The 17,197-nt window shown below is 39.1% G+C and overlaps 1 protein-coding gene across 1 annotated transcript in view; it reads right to left on the reverse strand.

Annotated features, from left to right (window-relative positions):
* ARL15 (ADP ribosylation factor like GTPase 15) overlaps nucleotides 1-17,197 on the reverse strand; it is a 466,828-nt gene that overhangs the window by 288,962 nt on the left and 160,669 nt on the right. The window contains exon 2 of the mRNA XM_040262517.1: nucleotides 15,240-15,384. Within this exon, the coding sequence (XP_040118451.1) occupies nucleotides 15,240-15,384 (145 nt within the window). The remainder of the gene's footprint in view (nucleotides 1-15,239; nucleotides 15,385-17,197) is intronic.

Genomic DNA, 17,197 nt, shown 5'->3' on the forward strand with positions numbered 1-17,197 from the left:
ACTGCACAATTGCACTCATCTCACATGCTAGTAAAGTAATGCTCAAAATTCTCCAAGCCAGGCTTCAGTAATACATGAACCGTAAACTTCCAGATGTTCAAGCTGGTTTTAGAAAAGGCAGAAGAACCAGAGATCAAATTGCCAACATCTGCTGGATCATGGAAAAAGCAAGAGAGTTCCAGAAAAACATCTATTTCTGCCTTATTGCCTATGCCAAAGCCTTTGACGGTGTGGATCACAATAAACTATGGAAAATTCTGAGAGAGATGGGAATACCAGACCACCTGACCTGCCTCTTGAGAAATCTGTATGCCAGTCAGGAAGCAACAGTTAGAACTGGACATGGAACAATAGACTGGTTCCAAATAGGAAAAGGAGTACATCAAGGCTGTATATTGTCACCCTGCTTATTTAATTTATATGTAGAGTACATCATGAGAAATGGTGGACTGGAAGAAACACAAGCTGGAATCAAGATTGCCAGGAGAAATATCAATAACCTCAGATATGTAGATGACACCACCCTTATGGCAAAAAGCGAAGAGGAACTAAAAAGCCTCTTGATGAAAGTGAAAGAGGAGAGTGAAAAAGTTGGCTTAAAGCTCAACATTCAGAAAACAAAGATCATGGCATCCAGTCCCATCACTCCATGGGAAATAGATGGGGAAACAGTGGAAATAGTGTCAGACTTTATTTTGGGGGGCTCCAAAAATCACTGCAGATGGTGACTGCAGCCATGAAATTAAAAGACGCTTACTCCTTGGATGGAAAGTTATGCCCAACCTAGACAGTATATTCAAAAGCAGAGACATTACTTTGCCGACTACGGTCCGTCTAGTCAAGGCTATGGTTTTTCCTGTGGTTATGTATGGATGTGAGAGTTGGACTGTGAAGAAGGCTGAGCACCAAAGAATTGATGCTTTTGAACTGTGGTGTTGAAGACTCTTGAGAGTCCCTTGGACTGCAAGGAGATCCAACCAGTCCATTCTGAAGGAGATCAGCCCTGGGATTTCTTTGGAAGGAATGATGCTAAAGCTGAAGCTCCAGTACTTTGGCCACCTCATGCGAAGAGTTGACTCATTGGAAAAGACTCTGATGCTGGGAGGAATTGGGGACAGGAGGAGAAGGGGATGACAGAGGATGAGATGGCTGGATGGCATCACAGACTCGATGGACATGAATCTGAGTGAACTCCGGGAGTTGGTGATGGACAGAGAGGCCTGGTGTGCTGTGATTCATGGGGTCGCAAAGAGTCGGACACAACTGAGCGACTGAACTGAACGGATGCTCAACTGGAGTGTAAACAGCTGAAATTTGTTGCATTGTTATTGTTGTCCAGTTGCTAAGTCAAGTCTTGACTCTTGGCGATCCCATGAACTGCAGCACACCAGGCTTCCTTGTCCTTCACTATCTCCCGGAGTATGCTCAAACTCATGTCTATTGAGTTGGTGATGTCATCCAACCATCTCATCCTCTGTTGCCCCCTTCTCCACTTGCCCTCAATCTCTCCCAGCATCAGGGTCTTTTCTAATGAGTTGGCTCTTCGCATCAGTGGCCAAAGTACTAGAGCTTCAGCTTCAGTATCAGTCCTTTCAGTGAATATTCAGTGTTCATTTCCTTTAGGATTGACTGGTTTGATTTCCTTGCAGTCCAAGAGACTCTCAAGAGTCTTCTCCAGCACTACAGTTCAAAAGCATCAATTCTGTGGTGTTCAGCCTCATTTATGGTCCAACTCTCACATCCATACATGACTACTAGAAAAACCATAGCTTTACAGAACATAAATGTTTGTTGGGCTCCTTAAGAATCTTTCAAAACATAGTCTTTCAGAGTGGCTTTAATGCAGACAGACACAGTGGGCATAGCATTGTGGTTAATGGTAGATGCAGTCACTGAATCTTAGTAAAATAGCAGGAGGAGTAGAGGGCAGTGCCCTGTGGCTGACACACTGGCATGTATCTTGACCTGTAGGAAAGCCTCTCCAGGTGTCTGGCCTCTGGGAAGTTAAGGAAACTCAGTGCCAATCACAAGACTCATGCTGGCACTGAAATCTGCCCACGGGAGACTTAGATGCTTGAATTTATCTGCCTACCTTACAGGGGTGTTAAATGGATTAAAAGGCAATGATTATGAAATCCTGAAAACAAAAACCCTATGTAAGTGCTAAACAGTCTACCAGTGGTTATGTTCAGTACAAACCCAAGTATGAATTTTCCAGAGAAATTGGACAAACCCCAACTTTGAAAAGGAAATAGTTACGGAGCATACTAGCAAAGTTTAATCTGCTTTGATTCTTAAAAGCTGACAATATGCAGGCACCCAGAAGGAAGTAGTATTTTTTTTTGGAAACTGCCACACCCATATGCAAAATACAACTTTAGAAATTTACTGATCTAACAGGCAGATTATATGATGATTCCCATCTTGAATCCTTGCACAGACTACAAAAATGTTCTCTAGCATTCACTCTAAGCAAAGTAAACCAGCAATGTTATTTATAGGCATATAAATGTTCCTTCAGAATACTCATAAATGTTTTCTCTTCACATAGAACATGTGTGGCTAGATTTATACTGCAAAGGTATATGTAGTCTTCCATTTTGCTGTCTTCATATTATTTTTACAATATAGCTGTGGTAATTAATGTTCAGAGGATGAAGCCTAGATAACTAGTCCAGAGAATGTACTATTCATAGAAGAGAAGCAATATTTTTCTATGTTATTCATCCTGTTTGCAAGGATTAAGAAGAATTAAAATGTAAGGACACATTTTTGGTTCACCAAAAGGGCAATCAAGAAGAACCATCAGATCAACTGTATTTTATTCCTTTACACTGAATTGGATGAGGTCGAGAAGGGAAATTAATATTTAGTAGAGATACAAAGGTCAATTCATCAAAACACTTCTTTTCAAGGATCACTCTGAAGAATAAAAATCTGTGGATTGCATAGGCTCCACAGTAAGAACGTCTGGGTTCAAATTCTGGGTCTACCATTACTAACTGTCTGTGCAAGTTATTAAATCCCTCTGTGTCTCAGATTCCTCATTTGTAAAGGAAAATAGTACTCAGTGCTATAAAGTGGTTTTTTTTTTTTTTTCTAAAAAGTAAAACTAAAAACTGCGATTACTAATGGTCATCAAATGACCACTGAAAGCTTTCTCCCAATCAAAATCATGTGTGGCCTCAAGTTCAGGGATATTATGAAAGCAGTGGTAAAAGTAAGAGTTGCTGAAGACACAATCAAAAACAAACATTTATTGAAGACTTCCATAGACTAAATATTTGTGGTCCTCCTTAACATTTCTTTCCTTCTCAATCAGTCACCAAAGCCTTTCAGTTTCATCTGCCTAATAGTTCTCAAACATGCCTACTTCTCTCCATCCTCACAGTACAACTTTGATCAAACCATCTAGTGAGCCTCCTAACGAAACTCTGTTATCAGCCTCCTCCATCATCCTCATAAACCAGCAGAAGTGTTTTCCTGAAATGAACCTCTGTTCACATCATTCACCTAGTTAAAAGGGTCTGATAGCTTCTCACTTCTCAGGAGATAGTTCAAAATATCTAACAAAGTTTAAAGATCCGTGTGAAGTGTTTATATTTGTCAGCCCTCCACATCCAAGGGTTCTGCATCCACATATTCAACTAACTGCAGATCAAAAATATTTGGGCAAAAAAATTCCAGAAAATTCCAAGAAGCAAAACTTCAATTTGCTGCACACAGGGCACCATTTACATTGTATTAGGTATTATCAGTAATCTAGAGATAATTTGAAGCATACAGGAAGATGTGTGTAGGTTACATACAAATATTGTATTTTTATATAAAGGACTGGAGCATATTCAAATTTTGGTATCCACTGTAGGGGAGGGTGGTCATGGAACCAGTCCCCCTCAGATACCAAGAGACAACTGTATATCCTAATTTAGCTGTTATGACAATCCTTAAGTTAATGAATAACTACTGCTCCAGGAAGAAAATGAAGCCTAGAAGGGTTATAGACCTAGACAAAAGGGCTAAGTGCTGCATTTAAAACCCGAACTCAGGTCTCATCAGTCCACCAGAACCCCACCCTAAAGCACCTACCTCCTCCATATACCAACAAGCTGATGTATTTTATACTATTTTGTCCAGTTTTAAACCTAAAGATTGGTGGAGCTGACTGGAAAAACACACCTATACTTAATGAGCCCACTAATTTATTTCCCCTCCTGTTTTCTAAATAATCCAACACAAGGAATCTCTTCTGATTCTTGTGTTCTCAGGTCTGTACTACATTGCCTTATTAATGAAATAAAAGTAATAGTATGAGTTTAGAGAGTACTTTTTATTAGATATTATTAATAAAACTACGACCTTAGGAGGTGAGGGAAAATGTTCACCTAACTCAGTCATGACAGGGTGCTTGCTCTGTTCCTTCTTCAAAAAAACAAAAGCATTCCTCTGATGCTCTTTTCACCAGGAGGCAGTGAGTGGATGGGACAAGACAGGGTCCTAGAAGTCCTAGTTGACAGCTCTTAGACTCACCAGCCACTTTTTCCCATTGATTTTGAATTCCCTCTCTAACATTTAGATTCCACTATTTGTATTAAACAAGGAGGAGGGAATAACAGTAACAACTGAGTCAATCGTCAATGGCCTTCAGTATTTGGCTGAAGGGCTCATGGGTAGGTCTCCTGACTCCATTCAAACAATTTGATGGCTGAAGCCTAAGTTACGTAGTCATTTTTTCCTGGCCTATTTAAGCTACATTAGTAAGACTGAAACCTCCCCTAAGATTTAACCCCACAAATTTTAATAAATATATGACTTAGTAACTCTTTGGGGAAATAATTGTTTGCATAGACTCAGTTTTTGTCTTTGAGTCCTTAAATCCAAAAAAGCCCCTGATACAAGGGAGATGGATTCGAAAATTTTTATGCAGGGAAAGCATTACTGAAATCGTAACAAAATTAGGTTTGGGAAGGAGGTTAGTCTATTTTTACTCATTGTGTGGAACACATAAGTATTTTACTTGGACCTACAGACCAACCTCCACCCTTCCCCCACCTCCCATAACACATACGCAAGTCTGCACATTTGTACACAGATACTATGTGTGCTTCTCAGATCCCTGGATCACTAAAGAACTGCTAAAGGAAAGACATTCTACAGATCTGGTAGCCTTGACTTGAACCAAGGGCATGATTAATGGCCATGGTAGTTTTGTGATGTTTGGACAATGGTCTAGCGAAATTTTAAATATGATTTCAACATCATAAAAGGAAATTTAATCTATCAGCATTTATAAAACACAATCCTTTAGCAGATACAAAAGCTGACTTTCTAATTTATTTCCTAACATGTATGCACAAAATACTAAAGTTATTAAAATCTTCAAATTTTCGTAAACTTTCTGTATTTCTTTCAAATTATAATTATTTTCTATTTTAGCTGAATGACATAACACTTCACAAACTTTCAAATGCAGCAATATACATCCCTAGAAGAGATTTTTCAACCATTTTCAATTCCAAGTGTTCAATTTTCTCTTGATTGTTCTCTCTGTTACAACAATGTATCATCCTAAACCTATAGGCTCCACTCCTCTGGTTTTAAAAAAAAAAAAAAGTGAATACTGTGTAACCTACAGGTTAACATCCCCTTTTATCAACAAATTCTTTGTGCTGTTATACAGTCAAGGAATTCACTCTGGACAAAGTTCACTTTTGTTTCTAGACCAATGTGCAAGCTACTCAACTTTTCCCCCTATATCAGCAGGACCTGCTTTTTGCAGGATTTCTTGGTCCTTTGAGTTTTGACAATTTAAGTATCTTTTAAAAATTATGTCAAAGTAAAAGACTGCTGAAGTTAACAATCCAACACAGTTTGGATTCCCTTGACTTATGAAGAAAAGGCAGGGATTCTTGCCTTGCTGAATTAAATAGACATATCCTTCTTGTGATGTGTTTTCATTTTAAGAAACGAATTCTCAATTTATCTTTTCAACTGTTTCAAACTCTCCCAACAAATATTTCATTTTTAATTGGCTTGATAGAATCGAAACACTATAAAATAGAGAAATAATTTAATAGAATAAAATTTCACACATAATTTGACCATACCAACAAAGCCTATTGTTATTTTTTACATTTTTTTTCCATTTTCAATTTAAAAGCAGTTTTGCAAGGTTTAATTTTCAAAATGTAAATTTAATTTCCTTCTACAGAAGGCTGTATATGTTTCTCAATATGTGATCATTTCAATTGATGTACTACAACTTAATTAACAGACTCCTTTGATACAGAACATTTAAATTACTTTAAAGTTTCAGTTATATAAAATGTGGCAATCATTTGTTCATATAGTTTCTCTGAAATTACATGCTTACAGTAAATTCTCAGTTGACACTATTAGTAGGCCAAGGGATGTAAATATTTTGGTAACCTTTAATTTACATGAATAACTGCTTTCAAAAAAAGAGGGGAGGCAACACCAATCACAATGTCAGCATGAATTCATGTGCATACGAAGGGAACCACAATCTTCACGGCATTGGGACAAAATTTAATGAAAAGTTTGGTAAATTTAGCTATAAAATTAACATTTTATTCCTTTTCTAGTAAAATTGACTTCTGATAAGGCTGTACCTTTCTGTTTCCCATTAATTCTTTTTATGAATAGCTCTTTGTGAACCTAGCTTAATTTATTAATTAGATTCTCAGTACTATTTGAGAATGTGACTGAATTCTCTAAATGGGACAGTCATAAACTCCTGCCTATAATATTTTATACAAATATTTCTCAATAGCATTGCTTTCACTTATATTTCTCCTCTGAATTTTAGCTTTCCAGTCTTTCGAAATTTTCATATAGTTAGGTTCTCTTGCTCCTTCACTGTGTACATTATTCTCCATAGGCCTCCTGTGACTGTTTTCCCATCTCCACATCGAATATTCACATGGACGTGTGGCTTTCCGACTTCCACCACTGGGTTCTGTCATTTATTAGAAGACCTTTCTTCTACCTCCTCTGTTCTTCTTCAGTTACATACATATACAACAAAAGGAACTGGAAGTTGAGTTTGAGCACAGCAGCAACGTCTATCCGGACTGGGGTTCTGTGGGTCCACTGATAACTGAAATCATTCTGCTTAGTTCTCCTCTGCCTCCACCCCTCCTTCCTCTGTCACCACTAGTTTCTCTTAACATCTTGCCCACCTTCACTAGCTACAATAAACACACAGACTCAACCAACAAGCATCTACCCCTTCTCTTCTATATCCTCACTTCACACCTCATGCCCAAACTCTGCTCTCCGTTAATCATTACAAGGCCCTCCCACTCAATCCAGGGAACCTCACCTTTGTTAAGAAAAGTCTTCTCTGGGCTCCAACATTTGCTTACATGCTTTTCTGTCCTCTTTATACCAGCACACAGAGCTCTTTCTTCCCTTATCAGTGTTACCTAGGACAAGCTTTGTTTCCTTATGCTTTTACCACTTCACCATCTGTTGTTGTTGTTCAGCTGCTAAGTCATGTCTGACTCTTTGCGACCCTATGAACTGCAGCACACCAGGCTTCCCTGTCCTTCGCTATCTTCTGGAGTTTGCTCAAACTCATATCCATTGAGCTGGTGATGCCATCCTGCCATCACTTCCTGTCTCCCCCTTGTCCTCCTGCTTCAATCTTTTGCAACATCAGAGTCTTTTCCAATGAATCGGTTCTTCATATCAGGTGGTCAGTGTAATGGAGCCTCAACATCAGTTCTTCCAATGAATATTCAGGGTTGAATTCCTTTAAGATAGACTGGTTTGATCTCCTTGCTGTCCAAGGGACTCTCAAAAGTCTTCTCCAGCATCACAGTTCAAAAGCATCAATTCTTCAGTGCTCAGGCTTCTTTATAGTTCATCTCTCACATCTGTACATGACTACTGGAAAAACCTCAGCTTTGACTTATATGGATCTTTGTCGGCAAAGTGATGTCTCTTTTTTAACATGCTATCTATGTTTGTCATAGATTTTCTTCCAAGGAGCAAGCGTCCTTTATATTTCGTGGCTGCAGTAACCTTCCACAGTGATTTTGGGACTCCCCAAAAATAAAATCTGCCACTGTTTCCACTTTTCCCCCGTCTATTTGCCATGAAATGATGGGACCAGATGCCATGAATTTAGTTTTTTGAACATTGAGTTTTAAGCCAGTTTCTTCACTTTCCTCTTTCACCCTCATTAAATGGCTCTATAGTTCATCCTCACTTTCTGCCATTAGAGCGGTATCATCTCTCATCTCTTAATAATGTCCCACTTGAAGCTGCAATGTTTGTTTATATGTGGACCTTTGGATTTCCATATACTAACTTTCCATTCATGTATGGATGTGAGAGTTGGACTGTGAAGAAGGCTGAGCACCGAAGAACTGATGCTTTTGAACTGTAGTGTTGGAAAAGACTCTTGAGAGTCCCTTGGACACCAAGGAGATCCAACCAGTCCATTCTGAAGGAGATCAACCCTGGGATTTCTTTGGAAGGAATGATGCTAAAGCTGAAACTCCAGTACTTTGGCCACCTCATGTGAAGAGTTGACTCATTGGAAAAGACTCTGATGCTGGGAGGGATTGGGGGCAGGAGGAGAAGGGGACGACAGAGGATGAGATGGCTGGATGGCATCACGGACTTGATGGACGTGAGTCTGAGTGAACTCCAGGAGTTGGTGATGGACAGGGAGGCTTGGCGTGCTGCGATTCATGGGGTCGCAAAGAGTCGGACACGACTGAGCGACTGAACTGAACTTTCAGGGAATTTGTTTATCTATCTGAATGAATTCAATATTTGGCTAACATTTGTCCATCATTCTGTCTGCTTCTGGTCTTAAAGACAACATTCTCCAAAACTAATGATCAAAGTTATCCTTCAAATTTTCACATCTCCAAAACTATCAACTCTAAATTCAGATTAGCCATCTCTTCATTTATTGGTGTAAAATTGCAGATTTCATCAAATTTTCTACATAGAAAACATAGCAAACATACAAAGTTCTACTTATCCCTTGCCAATCTGGAAGCCCTTTCTTTCTTTTTTCTTGCCTGATGCACTGCCTAGAATCTCCACTACAATGCTGAACAGAAGTGGTGATAACAGACATTCATGTCTTATTCTTTATGTGACTGGGAATAAGCTTTGTATTTCATCATTAAGTATAACAACAGCTATAGATTTTTATAAATGGACTTTAAGAGTTGAGAAAATTCCTTTCTGTTCCAACTTTGGTGAGAGTTTCTTTTTTTTTTCTTATCAGGAATCAATGTTTTTTGTTTGTATCTCTTGAGATGATCAATATCAGCTAACTGATAATGTAAGTTAAATTTATTTACTTTTGAATGTGAAACCAGTCCTATATTCCCAGGATAAATGTTACTTGGTCATGATATATTAAAGGATAATACCTATTAATATACTACTGTTAGATTTTATTTGCTAGATTTGTTTCTATTTTCGGCATCTATGTTCATGAGGAATATGGTATGTTACTTTTCTTGTAGTATTGTTGGCTGGTTTTAACATTAAACTTGCTGGTCTTATACAAGGAATTTGAAAGTTTTCCCTCTTCTTCAATTTTGTGAAAGATGTTATATAGCACTGGCATTAGTTCCTCTTTCAAATGTTCAAGAAAATTTACCAGTGAAACCAACTAGTTTTTTTTTTAAAAAACTACAATTTCAATTTCTTTACTAACTACAGATCTGGGTGTTCTATTTATTCTTGAATGAATTTTGATGATTTATCTTTCAAGGAATTTGTCCATTTAAGTTGTCAAATTTACTGGCATAAAGTTGTTCATAATATCCTTTTTTAAAAAGAGATATATACATATTTTTTCCTTTTGGACTGTGCTGGGTCTTCCTTGCTGCACGGGGGCGTTCTCCAGTTGCAGACAGTGGGGGTTACTCTTTGTTGCAGTGCACAGGCTTTAGGCACACGGGCTTTCAGTAGCTCTAGAGCGCTGGCTCAGTAGTTGTTTTGTGGCATGTGGGATCTTCTCGGACCAGGGATCAAACCTGTGTCTCCTGCACTGGCAGGCGGATTCTTTACCACTGAGTTGCCAGCAAAGTCTCCTGTTCATAATATTCTATTATCCTTTTAATATCTATAGAATCTACCTTGATGTAACCTCTCTCATTTCTGATGTTATAATTAGTGCCATCTTTTTTTTTCCTCATCAGCTTGGCTAGAGTTATTATAAATTTTATTGATCTTCTCAAAGAACCAGCTGTTGATCTAATGAGTTTTCTCTATTGTTTTTCTATTCCACTGATTTTCACTTTGATCCTTATTATTTCCTTTCGGTTGCTTACTTTGGGTTTAGCCACTTCTTCTCATTCCTTAAGGTGGAGGCTGAGGTCACTGATTTAAGGGGCTTCTTTCCTGATTCAGGAGTTTAAAGCTATGAAATGCCCCCACTGTTCAGGCTTAGAGACATCTCATAAATTTTGATGCTTTGTATTTCCATTCTGTGTAAAATACTTTATAGTTTCTCTTTTGATTTCTTATTTGATCCATTAGATATATAGAAGTAGTTCAGTTTCCTAACTGGAGAAGGAAATGGCAACCCACTCCAGTGTTCTTGCCTGGAGAATCCCAGGGACGGGGAAGCCTGGTGGGCTGCCGTCTATAGGGTTGCACAGAGTCGGACACTACTGAAGCGACTTACCAGCAGCAGCAGTTTCCTAATATTTGGAGACTTTTCCAGAGATGATCTTGTTATTGGTTTCTAATTCAATTCCACTGTCATCTAACGACGTATTTTAATCCTTTTTAATTTACTGAAACTTGTTTCATGTCCTCAAATATGGTCTTATTGAGAAAACGATTCTCTGTTGCTCTTGGGTAGAGGGTTGTATAAATGTTAATCAGGTCAAGGTTGTTGTTGTTCAAGTCTATTACCTGTTGGCTGATTTTCTTCATATGTGTTCTATCAATAATTTAAAGTATTGAAATCTTTGTGAGTTTTGTCAGTTTTTGCTATATGTATTTTGAAGCCATTATTACATACATAAATGTTTTAGCATCATTATGTCCTCTGATTCAGACCCCCTTCATCATTATGAAATGAACTTCTTTATCCCCAGAATTATTCTTTGCTCTAAAGTCTACCTTGTCTGATATAATACAGCCACACCAACTTTCTTTTGATCCCTAGTAGCATCATATATCTTTTTCCATCTTCTTACATTTAACCTGCTTGGGCCTTGCTTTTAATCTAAGCATATCATTTTCAGTCTCTTCATTGAAGAATCTAAACCTTCTGCATTTAATTTGATGACTGATGGTCAGATTTGAATGTATCACCTTGCTATTTGTTTTCTATCCGTCCCATATATTCTTGTTTCTCTTTTTCCTGTCTTTTTTAAAACTATTTTTTGTAATTCTGTCTTATCTCATTTATTGCCTTACCAGTTCTCACATTTTGCTTGTTACTTTAGTGGTTGCTTTAGGCTTCATAACATACCTTTAATTTATTATAGCCTACCTTCAGTTCAGTTCAGTTCAGTTGCTTAGTCGTGTCTTTGCAACCCCATGAATCGCAGCACACCAGGCCTCCCTGTCCACCACCAACTCCCGGAGTCCACCCAAACCCATGTCCATTAAGTCAGTGATGCAATCCAACCATCTCATCCTCTGTAGTCCCCTTTTCCTCCTGCCTTTAAGTGTTATTAAACTACTTCATATATAAGAACATAACAGTAGCATACTTCCCTTTTCCCCCCATGACTTTTATGCTATTGTTCTCATACATTTTACATTTATATGTTATAAACCCCCCAATATATTGCTACTGTTTTTATTTATACAATTATCTTATAAAGAGATTTGAATAAGAACTAAATCTTATATAATTATCCAGTAATTACAATTTTTGTTACTTTGCTTTATATAGATCCAGGTTTCCATCTGGAATTATTGCTTGAGGAGCTTCCTTTAGCATTTTCTTATAATGTTGGTCTTATAATGTAGGTCTGCTAGCAATAAATACTTCCACTGTTTTTACATCTGAAAAAGTCTTTATTTTTACTTTCTTTTTGAGAGACATTGGATATAGGCTGATAGTTTCCCCCCCTTTCGTAGTTTAAAGATCCACTCCACTGCCTTTTCCCTTGTATTGTTTCCAGTGAGAAATCTGATGTCACTCTTATCTTTGTTTCTGTGTGATCTTTTTTCTCTGTTGTTAAGATTTCCTTTTTGTATTACTCAGCATTCTCCAAAGAAACAGAATCAACAGGATGTGTGTGTACACACAGAAGAATGTTTATAGGAATTGACATAATATCATGGAGGCTGTCAAGTCCAAAATCTGCAAGGTGGGTCAGCAGACTAGAGACTAAGGAAAGAGTTGATGTTTAAGTCCCAAGGCCAGCACAGATTTCCTTTGCATTATATATAAGAACTTTACTCAAAGTCTGCTGATTTATATATTAATCTCATTATATATATATATATATATATAATATATATACACACACACACACAAACACACTCACAGAACTATCCAGAACAATGTTTGACTACATATCTGAGCACTGTGGCCCAGCCAAATTGACACAGAAAATTAACTATCACAAACTATCACTGGCTTTAATAATTTCACCAAGACATGACTTGGTGTACTATCTCTTGTGCTTGTGGTTCAATGAATGTCTTGGATTTGTTATTTATCTTCAAGACTGGTAACATTTCATTCATCATTTCTTCAATTATTTTTTCTATCCCTTTCTCTACACCCTCACCTTGATACATTAAAATATTAGATGTTACTCATATATTAGGTGAATTGAAGTTGTTCTATAGGTCACTCCCCTGGGAAAGGAGTAGGATAAGGCTGTATTGTCACCCTGCTTATTTAATTTATATGCAGAGTACATCATGCAAAATGTTAGGCTGGATGAATCACAAGCTGGAATCAAGACTGCCGAGAGAAATATCAGCAACTTCAGATATGCAGATGATACCACTTTAATGGTAGAAAGGGTGAAAGAGGACAGTGAAAAAAGTGGCTTAAAATTCAACATTCAAAAAATGAAGATCATGGCATCTGATCCCATCACTTCATGGCAAAGAAGGGGAAAAAATGGAAACAGTGACAGATTTTATTTTCTTGGGCTCCAAAATCACTGCGAATGGTGACTGCAGCCATGAAATTAAAAGACGCTTGCTCCTTGGAAGGAAAGCTATGACAAACCTAGTCAACGTATTAAAAAGCAAGAGACATCACTTTGCTGACAAAAGTCCCTATAGCCAAAGTTATGGTTTTTCTAGTAGTCATGTATGGATCCGAGAATTGGCCCACGAAGAAGGCTGAGTGCTGAAGAACTGATGCATTCAAATTGTGGTGCTGGAGAAGACTCATGAGGCGTCCCTTGGACTGCAATGTGATCAAACAAGTCAATCCTAAAGGAAATCAACCTTGACTATTCACTGGAAGGACTGATGATAAACCTGAAGCTCCAACCTTTTAGCCACCTGATGCAAACAGCTAACTCATTGACCTTGATGCTGGGAAGATTAAGGGCAGAAGGAGAAGCGGGCAGCAGAAGATGAGATATATCCTATCTAATGTCTCCCTTTCTCCCTCCCACCACTGCCTTACTTAATGGCTAAGAGTTAAATTCCTGAGCACAGTAACAATGGTTTGCCAAGATTTGGCCACTGCCTATCTCTTGTGACGCCTGACATTCTACAAACCATGCATCGCAGCCACATGGAAATGTGGTTCCCAGGAAGTAGCAACCTGTTTCAGGCCTCTCTGCCTTTACACAGACTTCCCCTCTGGCCCCCAAATCTTCTTTCTTCTTCTATCTCATCTATTTTTACCTCTTGGACAAGCCATGCATCATCCTTTCCCCCCCACCAGTCCAAGCAAAACTGATCATTCCTCCTCCTTTGTATATTTCTAGACACAAGCTTAATGTCTATGTGGCCAATAGACTGACTCTCTGGAATGTTAACTAGAGTTATCCCCAGTTTCTAACCCTGGATCTAGCACATGGTGCTTGCTTGTGCTTGTGTTAGTTGCTAAGTCATGTCTAACTCTTTTGTGACCACACGAACTGTAGCCTGCCAGGCCCCTCTTTCCATGGGATTTCCCGGGGAAGAAACCTGGAGTGGGTTGCCATTTCCTTCTCCAAGGTAGGTGCTCAAAGTAAGCTGTCTGCATGAAAAATCTTTTTAAGTTTTGCAGACAATGTCTCGGCCCACTCTTCTCACAGTACCTGTTTTTCATTTCAACTATTCTTCCATAATCTCCTTTAATTAACACCTGTCTTTCCTTTCATTTTCAGGTGAAAAACAGGAAGTATTGGGGGAGTGACAAAAGCTCTTGATAGCACTTTGAGCTGCATAATTCTTTCTGGTGGGGGCCCATCATGTGTACTGTAGGATATTTAACAGTATCCTTGGCTTCTACACAAAAGAAGTCAGTCACACCTTCCCCCAGTTATAAGAACCAAAATGTCTCCAGACATTACCAAATGTCCCCTCAGGAGCAAAATGTGCCCAGACTGAGAACCACTGCCTAGACTGACTTTTCTAGGCCATCTCAGTGAACATGGTAAGCCTGATTGATGGTCCTTGTGCCTACCATCTTCCAAGGAAGAAGACTGAGATTATACTTGTACTGTGTAGGGAGTGTGTGACCAACACAAGTAGGTTAGGGTGATACCTCAAGGGAGAAGGGCACTCAATGGGTCTGAGATGAACCCATTTGTCACAGTACTAGGAGTCTAGGCTGCAGAGTTATTTTCTATCAACATTCTCCTGGCTTGATTTATTCAGTGGCACTGAAATGACCAACTAGAGGGATGGAAGGTACAATTTGATACTATTAAGTCCTAATCGCTCAGTCGTGTCTGACTCTTTGCGACCCTATGGACTGTAACCTACCAGGGTCCTCTGTCCATGGGATTTTCCAGGTAGTAGTACCGGAGTGGATTGCCATTTCCTTCTCCAGGGGATCTTCCCAACCCAGGGATCGAACCTGGGTCTCCCGCATTGTAGACAGACACTTTACTGTCTGAACCACCAGGGAAGAACAATGCTATTAAAGCCTCCTTTAAATATAGTTTAAAAAATAAGAGTAACTGAAAATAAATAATAAACTCACTGAACAATCTCAGTGAAATGAGGGGATTCCACCAAAGCATAGGAAGCAAAAGAGAGCATCTCAGTCAGGGGGAAGAAAAGGACGAGGACTCTGGTGCAGTACCCACCTGTTGTTGACACAACGCTGTCAGGGCTTTCACTGCAGAGCTTGGACAGCAGACTGGTCTTGCCAGAGCCCGTGAGGCCTATGCAGACCAGGTCATACTCTGGGCGTGCAGGCGGTGGACCCTTGCAGCAGAGTGCTCTAAAACACTGCCAAGAGAGGGGAAATATGGCCCTTTAATAAGACTGTAGAGGTAAACCATAGTCACATTTTAAATCAGATATTGAGAAGTAACCAAATATCCTATTCATTCTAAGGTGGAAAGGGGCCTTGATGGTGAGAGACCTGAGGATATCACCTTGACTGAGCAATCAAAATTAATATCCCAGGAATGAGACCCACAAGGACTTGAAGATCCCCTCCTGCTGTGATGTGGGCACTGCAAGGGGCACCACGTCATCACACAATTTCCCCGTCAAAAACACACCACCAGCATCCAAGCACCAGGAGGTCAGACACCACCATGTGGTGGAGCATTCCGCAGGACAGTTAGCTTGCTCGCCTCTAACATCTCAAAGAAAGGCTGAGGAACTGTTTCAGGTTAAAGAAGGCTAAAGAGACATAATAATCACAATGGCTCCTGGACTGGATTCTGGATTAGGTGGAGGAAAAACACCATAAACCAACATTGTTGGGCAACAGATAATGGCTGAAGACAGACTGAATATTAGAACCTGCAATGATAGTATTGCATAAGGTTAAGTTTCCTGAATTTTATCATTGGACTATGGTTACCAAATGAATATCACTGTCCTGAGAAAACAAATACTAAAATGTTTAGTGATGAAGGGTCTTGACATCTGCAGTTAACTGGCTAAGAATATTTCTAAATCTCTACCTCCATCACCACCTCCACACCTAGATGGTGAGGAATGTAATAAAGCAATCATGGTAAAATGTTAATGACGGAGGACCCTGAGTGGAGTCTAAAGAAAATTCCATGTACTAGTCTTACAATGCTTTAATATTATTTCAAAATAAAATTCTTTTAAAATCATTAAATCCAGTTCCCACATATATCACTGTAATCTTGACTTTTGAAACATTTTGTGCGTGCTTAGTCACTAACTCATCTCTGACTGTTTGTGACCCCATGGACTGTAGCCCGCCAGGCTCCTCTATCCATGGGATCCTCCAGGCAAGAATAGTGGAGTGGGCAGCCACTCCCTTCTCCAGGGGATCTTCCTAATCCAGGGATCAAACCTGGGTCTTCTGCATTGCAGGTGGATTCTTTACCATCTGAGCCACTAGGGAAGCCCAATATGGGGTGACTGGGCTTCATCAGGGCCATCATCTAAATGAGATGAGAAACTGGGGAAAAGTATGCTGAAAAAGCAAAGCGACAGAAAAGGTTCCCTTACGGTCAATTTTGTAAAAAAAAAAAACAAAACAAAACAACAACAACACTGACTTCTTAAATCTGGACAAAGAAAATCACATACCACCCTTGGAACTTCAACTAGCCTTCCTAAACCACCAAACAGAAGGAGTTTCACTTTTGGGAAAAGCAAATGAAATAAATAGCAACAAAAATCAAATAGCAACAAAAAATCCTCTTCAGACACAACCTAGAATTTTGCTTCAGATCAAATGACCTCAGGGTACTATGAACTAGTACTTGCTCTGCAATAGTTAAAAGACCAGGGGATTTGGGAGACTGGAAATCATTCATGCAGTTTTTGGTCTTTCTACTTAATTGACATCTGCTTATTAGAGGCCACCTAGTTTATAAAGTATTTAGGCCCTGAAAGATGCATGAGAGGAAGGAGGAGACAGGGAGATGAGACAGATGCAGATCTATTGACTTCTTGGTCCTTTGGAGATCATGAGAGAAAAGACCTATAAAAAGTCTCTGCTAATTCTTCTTACGCAGATGAAATATGAGGTCTAACAGGCTGTCATACTCTTACAAATCAAGCTTGACTATGTCTCACCCTCACTTCTCATAGTCAGGAAGTCCAA

This window comes from Oryx dammah, unplaced genomic scaffold, assembly GCF_014754425.2.
Source record: "Oryx dammah isolate SB20612 unplaced genomic scaffold, SCBI_Odam_1.1 HiC_scaffold_20, whole genome shotgun sequence".
In the NCBI taxonomy this organism is placed as follows: Eukaryota; Metazoa; Chordata; class Mammalia; order Artiodactyla; family Bovidae; genus Oryx; species Oryx dammah.